General features: G+C 36.9%; 1 protein-coding gene across 1 annotated transcript in view; it reads right to left on the minus strand.

Annotated features, from left to right (window-relative positions):
- Positions 1-21,097, minus strand: part of LOC119662554 — a 120,269-nt gene that overhangs the window by 32,507 nt on the left and 66,665 nt on the right. Inside the window, exons 17-41 of the mRNA XM_038072194.1 lie at positions 20,700-20,921; positions 20,358-20,540; positions 19,525-20,016; positions 16,792-19,248; positions 16,412-16,732; positions 16,053-16,358; positions 15,675-15,986; positions 15,044-15,367; positions 14,667-14,984; positions 14,267-14,605; positions 13,674-14,003; positions 13,009-13,323; positions 12,403-12,726; positions 11,975-12,298; positions 11,605-11,913; positions 11,097-11,423; positions 10,692-11,030; positions 10,258-10,566; positions 9,542-9,868; positions 7,754-9,349; positions 4,503-7,691; positions 1,191-1,517; positions 804-1,121; positions 407-748; positions 56-352 (exon numbers count right to left, since the gene is read on the minus strand). Of these exons, the coding sequence (XP_037928122.1) occupies positions 56-352; positions 407-748; positions 804-1,121; positions 1,191-1,517; positions 4,503-7,691; positions 7,754-9,349; positions 9,542-9,868; positions 10,258-10,566; positions 10,692-11,030; positions 11,097-11,423; positions 11,605-11,913; positions 11,975-12,298; positions 12,403-12,726; positions 13,009-13,323; positions 13,674-14,003; positions 14,267-14,605; positions 14,667-14,984; positions 15,044-15,367; positions 15,675-15,986; positions 16,053-16,358; positions 16,412-16,732; positions 16,792-19,248; positions 19,525-20,016; positions 20,358-20,540; positions 20,700-20,921 (14,247 nt within the window). The remainder of the gene's footprint in view (positions 1-55; positions 353-406; positions 749-803; positions 1,122-1,190; positions 1,518-4,502; positions 7,692-7,753; positions 9,350-9,541; positions 9,869-10,257; positions 10,567-10,691; positions 11,031-11,096; positions 11,424-11,604; positions 11,914-11,974; positions 12,299-12,402; positions 12,727-13,008; positions 13,324-13,673; positions 14,004-14,266; positions 14,606-14,666; positions 14,985-15,043; positions 15,368-15,674; positions 15,987-16,052; positions 16,359-16,411; positions 16,733-16,791; positions 19,249-19,524; positions 20,017-20,357; positions 20,541-20,699; positions 20,922-21,097) is intronic.

Raw genomic sequence — 21,097 nt, forward strand, 5'->3', positions numbered from 1 at the left:
TTTAGAGAAAATTTTTTAATAAAGAAATAAACACAAATTGTCAAAGGATTCGTACTTTGAATAGGACTGCAACGAATAAATGCACTTCCAGCAGTACCATCTGGACATCTACACATCGGAATATGGTTTACGACATTACATATAGCATTCTCACCACAAGTACCAGGGCAAGGATTTTCACATTTGCTGCGTAAACACGCTTTATCGCGAGGGCAATCATTATTTAAAACACATTCTGGACGACAACCTGAATACGGGTCGCCATGATATTCAGGAAGACAACTACAAACACCATTTTGACACTGTGCATTTGAACCACAAGGTGATGGATTACAAAGATCAATAGGCTCATCTAAGCAAAGAATCATTAAGTGTGTGATCAACAATAGTAATTTTTAACACTTACTTATTACAGAGTCAGGTGGCGTTAGTCTACAACTTGTAAAGGGATCGCCAGTGTACCCACTGATACAAGTACAAACAGGCGTATGATTAATAACATTACATACCGCCGAGATTCCACATGAACCAGGGCAGGGATCAATACATTTATTTCGTATACAAGCTCTATCAGAAGGACATTCTGCACTAATTGTACATTCTGGACGACAGTTTGGTGGTGCACCTATAAATGTTTCTAAACAGGAGCATGAAGGTAAACTATTTATATTCCGACACTGACTATTGGGCCCACATGGCGAGGGCACACAAGGATCACGTTCGATGCGTGGTATAGCAGGTGGTGGAGCTAAAATTGAATTCTTACTATTTGGTATCCAAACAAAAACATGACATAAACTTACGTGGTAGAGGATAACAACGAGTAAATGCATCCCCTGTAAAACCAACTCGACACTGACATAATGGGCTGTGATTACGCACGCGACATTCAGTATGCATACCACAAGTTCCCGGACAAGGGTCTTGACAACGTTGATTTACACATGCTTTATCTACAGCGCACTCAGTGGTCAGGACACATTCAGGCCTACAATTAGGCGGTAATCCAATATAGTTTTCAACACAAGAACACACTGCTTGACCATTCAATTCACGACATTGAGAATTGGGTCCGCATGGTGATGGAACACAAGGATTCAAAGGTTCTTCTTTGAGTATTGCTATTTTCAATGTAACAAAATATGTTATTTTCGACTAGTTATTGTATTAAGAAAACACTCCTATCTTACGTTTAATGGGCTCTGCATGACAATGTCGGTACGGCGCACCGATATATCCAATGCGACAAGTACAACGGGGTATATGATTTGTTACACTACAATCAGCGTTTGTACCACACACACCAGGACATGGATCTCGACATTTATTTTGCATACACGCTTTATTTGATGGACAATCGGAGTTCAATACACACTCTGGACGACACGATTGATACGGATCTCCGAAATGCTCCGGCAAGCATTGACATGAGCCAATACCGTTTTGTTCTCGACAAATAGCATTTGATCCGCAAGGATTCGGTACACAAGGCGTTACTTGCTCGTACTCTACACGCACTGCTTGAAAAAATAAAAGAGAGGTAAAGAAAGAAAGAAAAGGCAATAGCTTTAGAATTTGAACGACTCGTGTAAAGTATTAGTATCAAACACACCTCTAATTGGTTTTAATGTTATTATACTGTGTGGCGAATCCAATTCTTTTTTTTTTTTTTGTTTTTTTTTTTTTTCGTGGTGTTATTGGTAGTGGTATTAGAGCGCATAACAGCAGCAACTCTACTTCGCAACATTGATTAGATACGGTTAAGTAACGAATGCATCACAGTGCATTTGGTTTGGTGTTAATCGCAGTTATACTTTGTAGCTTTTGTGTTTTGCTCTTGTTATTTTTGTTGTTATTATATAATGTGCAATTGCGTAATCAAACGTGTTCGTGTTAAATATTTGTGTAATTGTATTTGTAAAATCGTTTGCTAGAACTGTGTAAGTGCATTATCGAATTAAAAGGCTTTGTTTTATATTGTTGCTCAATAATATCTTTATTTATTATATTAAATATTAAACATTATTGTTAAAATTAAGACTATAATTAAAACTACAGCAGCTAAGAGTGTTCTTTTGTTAGAATTAAAATATTGTTAGAGGAGGCAGTTTCAAAATCCAACGATGACAATCGAAATTTAACACATGCAGTCGGACGAGACTGCATGTCTACATTGGTGCAAGGCATTAGGTAAAACGTTAGAAAAAGCAAGTGTTTTCAGCAGATTTTGTGTCGTTATTAAAAATTTTGAATGTAAGTTGTGTAAAAAATTCAATGCAAAACATAGTTTTTTTGTAAGACTTCAATTCCATATTTGTTTTTGCTTTTTGGGGCATGAGTTACGGTTATTTTTGGTTAGAGTATCAATAAAGCGCATTTTTGGGTTTTATATTGTCAAGTTTTTAGGTACAAGACTATACCAGACCAGACCAGATCAAATAAGAATAAGGCCAGACTTGATTATAACAAAAGGTAGGTTACTTAGCAATGAGTTTTTGGTTTCATAATATTATAATCTTTCCAAATAATAAACGAAGCGGGTTTGTAAAAAAAGCTTTTTTTAACACTAATTTTTAATATATAAGTTAGGTAATAAGGCGTTTTCAAAAGGCTTAGACAAAGCAAGTTTGCATTATATATTTGTAAAGGCAATTATTAAAAGGCAATTATTGCATATATGTAATAAAAATACAAAAGCGTTGACTTTTATAACCTCCCAAGCACTTCCAAAGACTCATAACATTCAGACAACTCGTACAGAATGATGTGTCGTTTGAAATCTGCATTTTGCCGAGGACTTTATTTAATTACATTTGTGAAGCTTACAATTATTAAATTATCCTTTATGCAATGCAATGTGCTTGAAAAGTCTAAAAGTCATTCATTATATGTAAATATTAATATAATATAAAACGTAAGAACGCATATTAGAACTAATTTATTTATTAAATAATATTAATGTACAGCATTAAATTCAAATAATCACATTTATTATTATTAAGGAAATTCCACCTTTATATATATTTTGTATATAAATGCACAAAAGATTCAAAACAACCCATATAATTTTTATATCCTACGAACGAACTTCTCTACTTTTAAAATAATATATTATATTATATTATTATATATATAATATTAAATAAAATTTTTATTGTCCATGGGTAATAAGGACGAAATTTCAAATTCAAAAATTTAATTTTTGCTTGCCAAATTATGTTTTAGTTTATTTACTACTTTATACATAAATTATTTATATATATAATATATTATAGTTTGTAAGTTACTATAGGCTATTATTATTAGTTTATGTTCTAAATAATATTTCTTATATAATAAAAGTATTTGTATTATTTAATTGTATTTATAATTTTATTCATATTTATATATTTATATTATATTTATATTTATATTATATATATTATATTTATTATTATTATATATTTATATTTATTATATTTATATTTATATTTATATTTATATTTATATTTATATATTATATTTATATTTATATTTATATTTATATTTATATTTATATTTATATTTATATTTATCCTTTTTTCATACCTTAATGGTAATAAGATCTTAAGATTTGATTGTACGTAATATAGTCGAACTTAACTGTTTTTTCAAGGACTATTTCCATTATTTTCTAAAGCTTGAAATATGTTATATAGCTTACAACTGATTAATAAAAAGGATCAATATTTAATACCTATTTAAGATGGTATTACTTTGTCAAAAATTTGGTTTTAGCAACATAATCTAATCGTTACATTTAATGGGTTATTGAGTAGAAAAATATTGTAGTAACAGTAAAGATATTTTCTAGTGCATTTGTTTGCAGGCTGTGGGTTGTGGGTCGTGACCATTTTAATAACCATTGTGCATTTATAGATAAACTTATGAATAAAATTATATTTCAAATTTATTTAATTAAATAATTTTAGTTCTAATTTGCGACTTATAAGATGTGAAACCTTAAAAACAGAGACATATGCAGTATTTTCTTAACAAATATTTGTTCAAGATTAACGTGTTAACATATAAATCTGACCATCAAAGGCCATTCGTGATTTGTGCATTACATACAAAAACATAAATTTTAATATCATTGTCTAATATACTAAATGAACACAAATATAAAAACTGTGATTTGAAAATGATTTGCATTCTACACTTTTAAAAGTTCATAATTAATTTTTGTATTAATTTTATAAGATATGCAAAAAATTTAAAAAAAAATACGAACATAGTGTCTCAAGAAATTTGCAAAAAGGTGCTTTTAAAAGTTTCACATTAAAACGTAACCATTTAAATATAATGAAATCTTAATTTAATTATTTTATTTTCAATAAAAAATACTGTTAGGAAGCTGCGTATTTTGGTATTAAATAGCACACAATAATAAAGATAAAAACTGATGTAAAGTATTTCCATAAATAAAAGTGGTTGGTTACGTTTTAAGATAAATATTACGAAAAGTACAAAAAAAATCCTACCTTGAACGGGTTGACAGCTGGTAAATGGATCTCCAGTATAACCGCTTTCACAACTGCAAATAGGCATATGATTTGCAACAGTGCAACGTGCATTAAATCCACAAGACCCAATACAGGGATCGCCACACCTTTGACGAATACATGCTTTTGTAGGTATGCATTCGGAATTTATTGAACATTCTGGACGGCAATTAGGTGGTTTTCCTATAAACGTTGCTGCACATGAACAGGCAGGGCTATCACCGACAATTTTGCATTCAGAGTTGGGACCGCATGGTGTTGGTACGCACGGATTTTCTTGTACTTCTTTCCTTTCTTCGAGATAGCAACGTGTAAACGGATCACCCGTATAACCAATGTTGCATGTACAAATAGGATTATGATTGATTACTTGGCATTTTGCATATTGGCCACACGCACCAGGACAAGGATCTATGCATTTCTTTTGCATACAAGCGGTTTGTAATGAACATTCAGAGCTGACAACGCATTCTGGTTTACAAGCTGGTGGTGACCCAAGCATACCCGGTTGACATGCACAGACTGCGCCTTGTGCAGATGTATGGCATATGCTATTTGGACCACATGGATTTGGTTGGCAAGGATCTTTCGGCTTGGATTCTATGCGTATTTCTTCACGCCGGCAATCAATAAATGGATCACCAGTGTATCCTTTTGGACAACTGCATATTGGTATATGATTTAATACATTGCATTCTGCATTTTGACCACATGTGCCTGGACATGGATCCACACACTTTTTGTTGAGGCACGCTCTATTTGGTGAACAATCAGTACTAACTGTACATTCTGGTCTACAACCAATATTTGGATCACCCTGGTAGTCTTTTAAGCAGGTACAGATGCCATTATTGCATTCTGTATTTGCACCGCATGGTTGTAAATCACATGGATCTTCGTAAAGAGTTGGAGGCGTCTTCACTTCAATAACTTCGACACATTGTGTGAATGGATCACCGGTAAAACCATTGCGGCAAGTACAAATTGCAATATGGTTCTGTATACGACATTCAGATAATACACCACAGGAACCTTCACAAGGATTGCGACATTTTTCTGCAATACATGACAAATCTGATGGACAATCAGTGTTAACAATGCATTCCGGACGACAGTTTGGTGGCGCTCCTATATAAGTAGGTAAGCATGAACAGGAAGCTTGGTCTCCATTTACTCGGCATTCAGAATATAATCCGCATGGTGATGGAAGACATGGATTCCTTGGTTTTGAAACTTCCTTAGTACTTATTGGCGGAGTTGGATAGCAGCGTGCAAATGGATCACCAGTCATGTCTAACGGGCAGCTGCAGATGGGATTATGGTTAATTACTTCACATTTGGCATTAATACCACATGTGCCGGCGCATGGATTAGCACATTTAAATTTATGACATGCTTTGTTTTGTGGACACTCTGCGTTAACGGTACATTCAGGTTTACAGTTTGGTGGGACACCAATGAATGACTCCAAGCAAGAGCAAACTGCTAGGTTATTAGCTTCACGACATTTACTATTTGGACCACATGGTGAAGGTTGGCAAGGATTTTCAATTGGTGGTGGAGTGGTCGGTATAACTTGACGTTGACAATTTGAGAACGGATCACCAGTGTATCCTTCAATACAAACGCAATTTGGTACATGGTTAACTGCATAACATTGAGCATTTGATCCGCATATACCAGGACATGGATCTTTACACTTATTCTGGATGCAAGCTTCATCAGTGGCACAATCAGAACTTAGAACACATTCTGGGCGACAGCTTTCGTAGGGATTTCCAATATAATCATTAAAACATTTACAAATTGCTGCTTCGTTACGTGCAATACATTCCGCATTTGTACCACAAGGTGAAGGTTCGCAAGGTTTAGGTTGTTCTTGTACTTGCACACATTGAACAAATGCATTTCCTGCAAAACCAATTGGACAAGAACATGATACGGTATGGCTGATAACACGACACTCAGCATTAGTACCACAAGAGCCTGGGCAAGGATCTCGGCATTTATTGTTAATACAAGCTTGCGTAGACGAACAGTCTGGATTTATAATACATTCAGGACGACAATTTGGTGGTGAACCAAAGAATTCTGGTAGGCACTGACATGATGGTCCACTAGCACTTGCTTTACATATAGAGTTAGCTCCACAAGGTGATGGGATACAAGGATCTCTCTCTATATTTGGTACACGATCTATTGGTGTAGCAGGTATATCTATGCAGTTTTTAAATGGATCACCCGTTTTGCTTGGTGGACAACCGCAAATTGGACTGTGATTAACAACTTCACAACGTGCATTAATGCCACAAGCTCCAGCGCATGGGTCAACACATTTCTTATTCACACAAGCTTGAACAGCAGAGCATTCACTGGATACAATACATTCAGGACGGCATAGTGGTGGAGCACCAACGTATCCATTAATACATGAGCATACAGGATGATTATCAACATCTCGACACTGACTATTTGGTCCACAAGGTGATGGAGAACAAGGCAAAGTTGGAGTGTCTTTTTCTTTTTCTTTTGGTCTGCAACTATTAAATGGATCTCCTTCATAACCATCTAAACATGAGCACGATGGAATATGATTTAATACTTCACAAAGAGCGTTAAGACCACACGTTCCAGGACAAGGATCTACACATCTATTACGCAAACAAGCCTTATCTCGCGCACAATCAGCTGATAAAGTACATTCTGGTCGACAACCATCATAAGGATTACCTTGATAATTATCTTGACAGCGGCATTCACCACGCAAGCAATCAGCATTTGGACCACAAGGGTTTGGATCACAAGGATCATCAGATACCTTAGGCTTCTCTGTAACTTTTGGTATTGGACTGCAACGAATAAATGGATCACCAGTGAAGCCATCAATGCAGTTACAGATGGGCACATGATTAAGTACGTGACATTTTGCTTCAAAACCGCAAGAACCTGGGCATGGATCGCGACATTTCTGATTGATGCATGCTTCAGTTGGTCCACATTCTGAATTCAGAACACATTCTGGACGACAATTTGGTGGTGCACCAATAAAATCTGCTAAACATGAACAAGCAGGAGTTCCACCAACGATTTGACACTTTGAATTGGGTCCACAAGGAGATGGAAGGCAAGATGGGGGACGTTCAGTTGGCTCAGGCTCAATAACAATAGCTGAAAAGTAAGAAAAAATGATTAACTTTACATATATATATACTAAAGTAAATAATACATACGTATTTTCGAGCATTGAACAAATGGATCGCCTGTCATTCCTCGAGGACATGTGCAGATTGGACTATGATTCTTAGTTGTGCAAATAGCACGAGCTCCACATGTATGCTGGCATGGGTCGACACATTTTTTATTAACACAAGCACGATCGGAAGCACACTCTGAACTAACAACGCATTCTGGACGACAATTTGGTGGTTGATTAATGAATCCTGTTTGACATAAACATACTGCACGATCATTTAAACTGCGGCAAATACTATTTGGACCGCATGGTGACGGTACGCAAGGATTTATAATAGATGGTGGTGTAACTGGAATTGGTTTACATTGGAAGAATGGATCCCCTGTATATCCTGAAGGACAATTACATGTGGGCACATGATTTTCGACTGAACAAATTGCAAATTCACCACATATGTTTTCACATGGATCAACACATTTAAACCGTACACAAGACTGTGACAAAGCACAGTCATCATTAATTTCACATTCTCGTCTGCAGCCACGTTCCAAGTCATAAGCATTGCCCTCAAAACCTTCATGACAATAACAAGCACCAGCTCCATTTCGTTCGCGACATTCTGCATGTGGACCACACGGTGATGGCTTACAAGGTGAACTATCTGGCTGCTTTGGTAAAGGAGGCTGTATTACGTTACACCCTATTATTGGATCTCCTTCAAAACCGTCTATGCAGGAACATACAGCATTGTGTTGAACAACTTTGCAGATAGCATTATTACCACAAGATCCGGGACAAGGATCAATGCATCGTTCGTTTTGACATGACAAATGATTTTGGCATTCATCATTATTTGTACATTCAGGTCGACAATTCGGTGGTCGTCCAACATAATTGGTTTGGCATGAGCAGGCAGCTTGGTTAGCTATTTCACGACACAAAGAATTGGGTCCACAAGGAGATGGTACACATGGATTAAGTGGATCACGTGGAGTTTCCCGTGCCTCCGTACATACTATAAATGGATCTCCTGTCATACCAGGAGGACAGGTACAAATAGGATTATGGTTAACTACTTGACACCTTGCACTGTTACCACAAGCACCTCGACAAGGATCATCACATTTTTGACTTATACAGGCGCGATTCTGTGGGCATTCAGAACTAACAACACATTCAGGTTTACATGATGGTGGAGCACCAATATATCCATCAATACAAGAACAAACAGCGTGGCCATTCATTTCACGACACTGACTGTAAGGACCACATGGTGATGGCTGGCAAGGCTTTGATGGGGCTATTGTAGTAACTTCAACTACTGCACATGATGAATACGGGTCTCCAGTATAGCCTTCAAAGCAAGTACATTTTGGTGCATGAATAAGTACTCTACATTCAGCATTAATGCCACAAACACCTGGGCACGGATCTTGACATTTGTTATTAATGCAAGCCTTTGAACGATCACAATCTGGGTTTTGTACACATTCTGGTCGGCAACCTGTGTAAGGATCTCCAAAATATTCTGGTAAGCAGGAACAAGAACCAGCATTATTGCGTTCACGACAAACGGCATTAGGTCCACAAGGACTAGGGTTGCAAGGATCACGAGGAGGTTCGGTTGGTGTTACTGAAATATCAATTAAGATTTATTAGTTTATACTAAATATTGCATCTTAAAATTTGAAAGTCACATGAAGTTATTATCTTAAGGGTTTTAAATGGAAACAGTTATTTATTGAATTATTATTAAATTACATTGTAAATAAATCCCTTAAAATAACAACTATAGTGTCGAAAATAATTAAAATATATTTTGTACTTTTTTGTATAACGCTACAACCGGAGAATGGATCTCCAGTGTAATCGATTTCGCATTGACATGTAGGGTTGTGCTTAATAACAGTACATGAAGAATGTATGCCACAAGCACCAATACATGGATTTGAACATTTTTGATTTATACATGCCAAATTCGCAGGACAATCAGAACTACTCATGCATTCAGGACGACAATTAGGTGGACGTCCCAGATAGTTTGGCAGGCAGGAACATGCAGGTGAACCACCAACATCGAGGCATTTCGAGTTGGGTCCACATGGTGAAGGTACACACGGATTACCAGTCTTTTCTACAGAAGGTAGGTCCACTACTCAAGTTGTGAAATATAGTGTATAGTTTTTGGTAGAAGTAAAGTAGATGATTGATAGTGGTAACAGTTATAATAGTAGTTGAAGAAATGTACACAGGCAAACAAACATATGTATATATAAAAGAAAAACATAAAATAAAAGAAAGAAATAGATAGTTAATATATAATTATTTACATGCATTTACAAAAAAACAACCAAATTAATTTAAAGTGGATAAAGCGTAACCATTTTTATCAATTTGTTATAAAAAAAAGAAAATGTATCAACTTTTTTGATATTGCCTCGGTTTGTAATTTTCCATGTTTGAGCAAAGACTATGATTTAAGAAACTAATAAAAATGTTTACTTTCTCGACATCCACTAGTGCATAAATATACATGCTTACATTTAATTCTAGTACATCGATTGAAGGGATCTCCCGTATAACCCGGTGGACAAGAACATGCAGCATAATGATTTATTACTTGGCATCGTGCTTCAGTACCACAAGTACCAGGGCAAGGATCAATGCACTTTTGATTTTGACAAGCTAGATTTTGTGCACAATCAGAACTAACGATGCATTCAGGTCGGCAGTTAGGTGGAGAGCCAATAAAATTCGTTTGACAAGAGCATACGGCGTGGTCATTTATTTCTCTACACTGACTATAAGGTCCACATGGAGAGGGTACGCAAGGATTAACATCTTTTGGTGCTATGTAATAAAATGGATAGAGTTAATTGTGTCTACTTAAAGGGGTTAGTAGTATATGCAAGTAAACAATGAAAGTTAAATGCTTTCATAGTCCATAACATTTAGGATAGTTAGTGAGGACGTACTTGGTGTAATAACTTGAGGAATTTCACGGCATGCACTTAAAGGATTTCCAGTATATCCTTGCAGGCAATGACATGTCGGTGCATGATTGTTAACACGGCATTCGGAATTAAGTCCACAAACTCCTGGACAAGGATCGGAGCATTTATTATTAACACAGGATTTATCGCGAGAGCAGTCAGAATTAACTACACATTCGGGACGACAGCCACTGTATGGATCTCCAAAGTATCCAGTTAAACATGTACAAGAACCAGCGCCACTGCGCTCTTTGCATTCGGCATTAGGTCCGCAAGGTGAAGGATTACAAGGTGTCAAATGTTCAGGTGGGACAGTTATAGCTAAGAAAACACAAAGAGTACTATTAATTCTCTTCGTATGTAGTGCAGGCCAAAAAGGTTGCTTACACATTGGATTGCATCCAGCAAATGGATCTCCAGTATATTCATTCTCACATATGCAAATTGGTTTATGGTTCACAACATTGCAAATTGCATTGAAACCACATGAACCAGGACAGGGATCTTTACACTTTTCATTAATGCAAGCCAAATCGGCAGGACATTCGGAATTCAGACTACATTCGGGTCTACAATTAGGTGCACGACCGATAAAGTTCGGTAAACATGAGCAAACAGGAGTTTCACCAACAACACGACACTGCGAGTTTGGACCGCAAGGACTAGGTATACATGGATTTTCTGGGATTGTTGGTTTGCGCGTTTCTTCTTCTTCTAAACAAAACAATAAATTTTTTAATTTTGTACCAAATGTGGTTTATATGCTTCATTCCTGTTTTTACATCACTTGTAGCAAATATAGCAATTTAATTTACAAAACATTTTCTCATTATTTATTTTAAGAAGCAAAATGTAAAAACAGAATAGCTCAATTGCATAGTAAACCGAATCTTACTTTCAATTCGTAGGCAGCGTATGAATGCATCACCAGTGAAACCCGGTGGGCAAGAACAAATTGGATTATGACTTGTGACTTTACAAAGTGCATCATTGCCACAAGTTCCTATGCATGGGTCTACGCAGCGTAAATTCACACAAGCATGATTTTGTGAACACTCAGAGCTAACTGAGCACTCAGGGCGGCAATTTGGAGGTGTGCCCACATAGTTGACAATGCAGGAACAAACTGCATGTCCTTTTAGTTCACGACACTGACTATATGGACCACAAGGAGAGGGACGGCATGGTTGCACTGGTTCTATTTCTGTAAAAGGTTATATAAATACTTTCAAACAATCAAACTAAAAAGTCTAAAGGCTATATACGTTTTGTTGCTTCGCGACAAAATTCTGATGGGTTGCCTGTATAACCTGAAGGGCAACTACAACTAGGTGCATGATTAATTACATGACATTCAGCTGATACACCGCAAACACCTGGGCAGGGATCGCGGCATTTGTTATTAACACAAGCAAGATTTTTGGGACAATCTGTGTTCAAAACACATTCTGGTCGGCATTCTGTATACGGATCTCCTGTATACTCGGGTAAACATGTGCATGAGCCGACACCGTTGCGCTCTTTACATATAGCATTGGTTCCACATGGAGAAGGATTACAAGGTTCAGCTTTTTCTGGCACCACAGTAACTAAAGAAATTTTTAAGTTCAATAAAAATAATACGTAGACTTTTTCTTACGATAATTATATTGCAAATTTTTTAAAGCAAAAAATACGTTTTTTTTTATCTTACTTTGAGGACTACATTCTGAAAATGGATCGCCTGTATAACCTTCCAAGCAACGACATATAGGTCTATGATTATTTACAATACATGTCGTAAATGAACCACATGAACCCTGGCATGGATTTTGACAGCGTTGATTTATGCATGCCATATTGCCACGACACTCTGAATTCAAAGTACATTCAGGTCGGCAATTTGGCGCTCTACCAATGTAATTTGTCAAGCAAGAGCACACGGGTTGCTCATTAGCAGACGAAACCCGACATTCGGAATTCGGTCCGCATGGCGATGGTATGCATGGATTTTCAGGAACTCTTATAATAGGACGCTCTTTACATATATTTAAGTATATACATTTCCCATAATAAGCATGCACCACAAATAATGTTGTTCAATAAAAAATAAACATAAAAAAGAAATCAAGCAAAAGAAGTTATAAAATTAATGATTAAAATGATAATTCCATTTGTAATGAAAAGCGATTCAATGTTTAAATCCTGTGATGTTCACTTGACTCTTGTAACTTTCTCTTTCTCAACAATGTCATGCACACACAAGATTTATACATTTATGAACAATCAAAAATGATAGTGAATGAATTTCGGCTCTTACTTTCTTCATATATACAGCGTATAAATGGATCACCCGTGAAATCAGGCTTACATGAGCAGATTGGATTATGATTTACCACTCGACAAAGCGCGTTATTTCCGCACGTACCAGGACAAGGATTCATACAGCGTTCGTTAATGCAAGATTTGTCCTGAGCACATTCAGAACTGCTAATACATTCGGGTCGACAATTAGGTGGATGACCCACATAGTTTGGTATGCAAGAGCACACCGCATGCCCATTAACAGCTCGGCAGTTGCTATAGAGTCCACAAGGGGTAGGTTGACAAGGATTATGAGGAACAATTGGCTCATCTATTAAAGTCCAGAAAATTGATTTGTTTACAAGAATTGGAAAGGTGGTGAATTATGGAAGGTAGTGAAGAAACAGCTTTAGGTTTTAATTTTATTTACCAATCGTTATTAGGGTATTCATAACAGCACTTCAACAGATAAAGGTTAAACCACCATATTTTATTAAAGTAAGGAAAAATTGTATCAATTGTAAATATCATTCAAGTTTCGTTTTTAAATAGTTAACGAAGAGTGAGTCAAATTGAATTTAAATTTTGAAAATATCCCAATTAAATTCTATTGCAATCATGTTATGAATACCCTTAAGCATCTTCACTTCCTTTCGAAAAAGGAAAATTTTTAATTCTTACTTATTGGCGGTATTTGAATTATTGGACTACATCCAATAATTGGATTTCCAGTGAAACCAGCGTAACATTCACAATTGGGTGCATGATTAAATACAATACACTCAGCATTACGTCCACACATACCCACACAAGGATCAACACACTTGTTGTTAATACAAGCACGTGCCTTTGGACAATCCAAATTAATAACACACTCTGGTCTACATTCCATATATGGATCACCGAAATAATCTGGTATGCATTTACATGAAACCGCTTGATTGCGCTCTTCACAAATAGCATTTTGTCCACAAGGACTTGGGTGACAAGGTCTAACAGGTTCATCAGGAACTAAAAAAATGTAAGTATTATTTTAACGTGCTAATTTTTTCTCGACAGAACTATAATCAAATGTAATATGCTGCATTTCGAAAGAACTGTTTAAAAATCATATATATGCAATATTCTTGCATCAATTGACTATTAATGTTAACTGCAAAGATTTTGAAAAATATTTAGAATTAGAAATTAAACTGCAAATACATATAATCTGGATTTAAAAACATCTTTCGTGAATTGGCATATTATTTTTGGCTCGTCTATATTCTACATACTTTTTATAACTTTATAGCAGCCTGAAAACGGATCACCAGTATAGCCATGTTCGCACATACAAACAGGTACGTGGGAACTTACATGACACAACGCGTTGTTACCACAAGAGCCAATGCAAGGATTGGCACAACGTGAATTCATGCAGGCCATATTTGCTGCGCATTCAGTACTTATTGTGCATTCTGGGCGACAATTTGGGGCGCGTCCTACATAGTTTGGAATGCAAGAGCAAACAGCGCCTACATTTGACACTTGACATTGCGAGTTAGGGCCACATGGTGTGGGAATACAGGGATTTTTAGGTACTATAGGCTCGTTGGAAATTGTTGGCGGTGGTTCTGAAAAATTGTTGTACGCATGTTTATTTAATGGACTGTTACATTATTGATATAATCATACTTCTTTCTGGCCAACACTGTTGAAATGGATCGCCTTCATAGCCATCATTGCAGCTACATATCGGTGAGTGATTCGTTACGCGGCATATTGCATTATGTCCACATGTACCTGGGCATGGGTCAATGCATCGTTGATTAACACAAGCTCTATTTGAAGGACACTCTGAACTTATAACACATTCAGGTTTGCAATTGGGGGGGCTGCCAATATAATCAGGTAAACAAGAGCAAACTGGGCGATTGTTGGCAATACGACAGATACTAAACAGACCACAAGGTGATGGTCGACAAGGATCTTTTGGTATTGGTAAGTACATGTCTATTGAGAAGAGTTATTTTCTATATTTCTGTGTTTCATTATAAATAACGTTAACCTACTTGATGGTTTTTCATGACAAATACGCATTGGATTACCAATGTAACCGGTATTACAATTGCATACAGGTATATGATTTGTAACGCGACAAACAGCATTTATACCACATAAATTAATGCATGGATCAACACATTTCATATTGATACACGATTTGGTATGCGGACATTCACTATTTTGTATACATTCTGGACTGCAATTGATATATGGATCGCCGTAGTAATTTTGCATGCATTTACATGAACCAGCACCATTACGCTTGCTGCAAATGGCATTGGAACCGCAAGGTGAAGGGATACATGGATCACTTGGTATATCAGGCACCACGACTAAATATGATAGATATGATAGCAGTGATAGAAATTACCATAGATATGTTTCATAATAAAGTAAAGCTAATAACATCGCAAATATATAGCAAAATTTGAAATATACATAAATAACTATATACATAACAATAATTCATGCAATAAATACTTTAATAGAAAAGAGTTAACATTTTAACATATACCAATAACCAATATACTGAAAGAGATCAAAAATATTAATACATATCAACACGTAAGGGTATATTCTTACCCAAACAAAATGAAATATTCTTTAGTTTACATAATTGAAAATGCAAAATGTACTCACTTTGACGCATATTACAGCCCGCATAGGGATCACCTTCATGACCCTCAATGCAAGAACAAATAGGTTTATGATTTTGGGAACTGCAAATGGCATTAAATCCACATGCACCTACACAAGGATCTTCGCAGCGTTGACGAATGCAAGCCCGATGAGATGGGCAATCTTGATGTATAACACATTCCGGTCTACAATTTGGTGGAGCTCCAAACATGCCAGGTGCGCAATTACATGCGGAACGATTATCAACTACACGACATTCAGCATTTGGTCCACATGGGCTGGGAATACATGGATTTACCTTACGTTCTGGTTCTGTTGTTGTAAAGAAATAAATTATTATTATGTAAATATTATTTTATATTCGTGTGAAATACTTACGTTTTGGCATGCATTGCTCGAATGGGTCGCCCACGAAATCAACAGGGCATGTACAAATTGGATTATGATTAACAACATCGCATTTCGCATTGAATCCGCACGTATCTATGCACGGATCGACACATTTTTGATTAATACAAGCCAAGTTTTGGTTACACTCGGAGCTAACAACACACTCAGGTCGGCACGTTGGTGGAGCACCGAAGTAGCCTACTTGACATGAGCAAGTTGGACGACCGTCAACAATGCGACATATGCTATTAGGTCCACATGGGCTAGGTTCACATGGTGTTAATGGTCCGATTGCTGCATTTTATATTTATTATTAAACATTTTGATTGTTTTGAATTTGAACTTACGGTAAATTTCCTTCTTACAGCCAACAAATGGATTGCCTTCAAAACCATATGCACAACTACAAGTAGGTACATGATTAACCACAGTACACTCGGCGTTAGTGCCACAAGTGCCGATACAAGGATCTCGACAGTGTTGCTTAATGCAAGCTAATGCAGAGGAACATTCCGAGTTGTAAACACATTCAGGTCGACATCCAGTTGTATATGGATCACCAATGTATGGTTCAATACATGTACACCGTGCTGCACCATTGCGTTCAGCACACACAGCATTTTCCCCACATGGACTTGGATAGCATGGGTCAATGCGATCATGAGTTTCTAAAAAAGGAAATAGTAAGTTGTGATAACATATATATAACATTTGATTATAAACTTACTTTCTTCAACCTTTGAGCATCCCACAAATGCATCACCTTCATAGCCTAGTTCACAGCTACAGTGCGCAGAATGTGCAATAACTGTACAACGTGCATTGTGTCCACATGTATCAGTACAAGGACTTTGACATTTCTCCTGAATGCAAGCTTTATCGGCTGAGCATTGACTATTTAATGTGCATTCAGGTCTGCAGTATGGTGGGCTACCGACGTAATTGGCAATACAAGAGCAAACTGGTCGACCTTGCTTTATTTGACAAATAGAATTGGGACCACAAGGTGAAGGTACACATGGATTTTCTGGTTTACGTGGCTGTTCGTCAGTAATCATTGGTATTCGTGAACATGAAACGAATGGATCTCCTTCAAAACCTTGTTCGCATGAACAGATAACATTGTGATTTAAAACTTCGCAACGTGCCCCTACGCCACATGTTCCAGGACAAGGGTCTGCACATCGATTGTTAATGCAAGCTCTATTCAGAACACATTCTGAACTAACAACGCACTCTGGTTGACAAACTGGCGGCGCCCCTTTGAAATTCGGCAAACAAGAACAAGCAGCAGACCCGTCATTTGATGCTAGGCAACGAGAATTAGGACCACATGGGGATGGGTTGCAAGGGTTAATTGGCTTTTTGCTTGGTGTCTTTGTTGGTGGCAAGTAATATGGGTTGCATGCTAAGAAAGCATTACCAGTATAACCTTCAGAGCATATACAAACTGGAGAGTGATTAACAACATGACAAACAGCATTTATACCACAAACACCAACACATGCGTCTACACATTTTGAATTCACGCATGATTTGTCTACTGGACAGTCTGTATTTAAAACACATTCTGGTCGACAGCCAATGAAAGGATCGCCAAAGTATCCTTTACGACATACGCAAGCTAACGAACTTCCATGCTTTTTACACTCAGCATTAGCACCACAACGTAATTTTTCACAACTTGGAGATGGAGTTGGTATAACTGGTGACGGTAATGAGCAATGTTCATATGGATTACCATATAAACCTTGTGGGCAACTACAAATTGGATTGTGTTCGTATACATTACATATAGCATTATGACCACAAGAGCCGGGACATGGATCCAGACAACGCTGTCCCAAACAAGCTCTATCGAAAGGACAGTCCGAATTAGATAAGCATTCCGGGCGGCAACGAGGATTCTGCTGAGCATTAGGCCCAAAGCATGGATCACAGAGCGCAACACCATCGTCATAAATTGAGCAAACATCATTTGGCCCGCACGGAGAAGGTGTACATGGGTCACGTGAAACATTTTTAAGTACACCAATCGCAACACATTGCAAAAATGCGTCACCAGTAAATCCATCTAAACATGTACAAATTGGTGTATGTTGTCTGACATTGCAAATGGCGTTAATTCCACATATAGTACCGCCACATGGGTCAATACATTTGTGATTAATACAAGATTGTGATTGACTGCAATCAGAATTTATGTCACATTCTGGGTGGCATCCGGATTGTGGATCTCCTAAGTAACCGGGTAAACAAGAACATACTGCTCGATTATTAAGCAATTTGCATTCGCTGTTTATACCACATGGACTAGGTATACAAGGATTTCGAGTTGGTTTTTTCGGCACATCTAAAGCATAACAGCGTACACCGGGATTGCCAGTTAGTCCAGCATTGCATGAGCACACTGGATGATGTTCTTCAACACGACAATTTGCACCTGGGCCGCAAGCACCTGGACATGGATCATAGCATTTAAATCCCATACAAGCCTTATCACGGGGACAATCAGCATCAATTTGACACTCATAACCATGACAACCGATTACTGATGATGGTTCACCAAATAAACCATCTGGACATATACAAGAACTTTGTCCGCTAGCTGATATCACACATTGTGCATTTGGGCCGCATGGATTCGGTTCACATACAGTCCGCGTTGGTTCGCGACAACCCTCATAAGGATCACCTATATAGCCAGGACGACAATAACATTCTTCGCGATTAGATGCTACATAACAATCAGCATTACGACCACAAGGACCTGGCTTACAAAGTTCAATAGTCACTGGCGGTTTCTCGCATATTCTAAACGGATTGCCAATTTTATTATCAGGGCAGAAGCAAACTGGATTGCGGGAAGAATCGCACACTGCACCCAATCCACATGGATTGGGATCGCATGGATTTACAGGCTCTATGCAACCTCGAATTGTGTTTGGACTTTCAACATAACCTGGCAAGCACGTGCATTTAGAAAATCCATTGCTTAACACAGCACATTGTGTATTTGGACCGCATGGTGAAGGGTCACAAGGATTACTTGGAAGTTCACATGGAATATTGGGTGGTTGACCTTCATATTCTGGTAAACAGAAACATATAGGCGCACTATTCACTAAACGGCATCCGGAATTGGGCCCACATGGATTAGGTGAGCATTCATCTCCTTCAGGAACTGAAAGTACAAAATTATTTCGTATAATAATTTAAAAAGTGACTATGTATAAGATACATGCAATTTATAAATTTAATTAATAAACTTATATTCTTAGTTTATCATTTGGAGCTAAGAAATTTAAATGCAACTCATTAAAAATTTAATTAAGAGATAAGGTGAATTATTTCATTAAATTTGTTATTCTAAATATTACTAACTGACTAAGAACATAGGATTTTTCTTAACTCCAATTGTATCAATAATATTAAAACCATGGTAAATGATTTTACTTACTGCAGTTTTTGAATGGATTTCCAGTTAAACCTTTCGGGCAATAGCAAATTGGATTGCCATTATCAAGTTCGCATAAAGCATTAACACCACAGGGATTGGGCTCGCATGGGTTCGATGGTGGACTGCATGATATTTTTGGATCGCCTGCATAACCCGCAGGACATTTGCATATACCACGGTGGTTAACTATATCACAAAGTGCATAAGCTCCACAGCGACAAGGAGATGAGCATTTTCCATTAATACATGCCTCACTGCTATCACACTCTGAGTCCGAACGGCAACCGTGCACTTGACTGCATTCAATATATGCATTGCCTAGGAATCCAGGCAAACAACGGCACTCAATGCCGTGATTAACAGGCACACATTCAGCATTTTCGCCACATGAGTCTTCTTGACAGGGATTAATGCAACGACGATTAAGACGGTCACATAATTTGGTTGGTGGACAATCCTCGTTATATTGACATACTGCGGTGTGTTGAATTTCTGTTTGTTGCAGTGTTTTGTTGGGTAGTTGTGACAAAACAGTGATTGGGGAAGTTGATTTGTGTGTATTTATAAATCATTGTGTGTTGGTTTATTTTTATGCAAATAGCATTGGTATTGTTGAGTATTGCGAAGAAAAGTACACATTTTATACACGTGAGTTGTGAGTAAAATTTTTTACAGTGTTTAAAAAGGACAAGCAAAGAAATTAGCATATTAGATTTTATAAAGTGTATTATATATATAGTAATATAATGATTGTGTAACTATTGAATTACTCATACGGATAAGTGTGTATATATATATGGTATATAGAGAATTCTATTAAAATGAATTAATACCTGGCTGGCATCCCACAAAAGCGTTCCCTTGATAACCATCTACACAACTGCAGTCCGCAACGTGATTGGTGTTTATGCAAACAGCATTTTGGGCACAAGGGTTATGAGCATCGCAAGGATGTTGGCAGCGTTCATTGATGCAGGCTTCCGTTACAGTGCAATCGGAATCGTGTGTACATTCAACTAATGTAGATATAAAGATATATATTTAGAAAGTGGAATTTTCTAAGAAATGAATGATTATTTTATATTGTAAGTTTAATTTAATATATTATTTTTTTATTAACTTTGTGAAATATGTTTATGTAGGTATGAGTGTTTTTAATAGAGTTAGTTGCTTACTCGATTTGTTGGCAGGTGAGCACTTAATAGTCGGATTGCCTTCATGTCCTTTTGGACATGAACAAATTGGACGATGCATTTTAGCTACGCACTTAGCTGTCGGTGCGCATATATTGGCGAACTCACACGGATCTTGGCAAAGACCCATGTAGCATGCTTCGCTTTCAATACATTCGTTATTTGAATGACATGGTTCAGGTCTCTTTGGTGTGCCTGGTGGTTCTACTTGTTAAAAATTAATTGTTATTGTATGACATATTAGGTTAATATTATATTAGAATATATGTAAATTTATTTTAAATTAAAATAGAAATGAATTCGTAATTAAGTATTTGATATTTTAAAATTACTATGTACACGTTAATAATTATTTTCTATTATATATATATATATATAAA

Source organism: Teleopsis dalmanni, chromosome X, assembly GCF_002237135.1.
Source record: "Teleopsis dalmanni isolate 2A chromosome X, ASM223713v2, whole genome shotgun sequence".
Classification (NCBI taxonomy): Eukaryota; Metazoa; Arthropoda; class Insecta; order Diptera; family Diopsidae; genus Teleopsis; species Teleopsis dalmanni.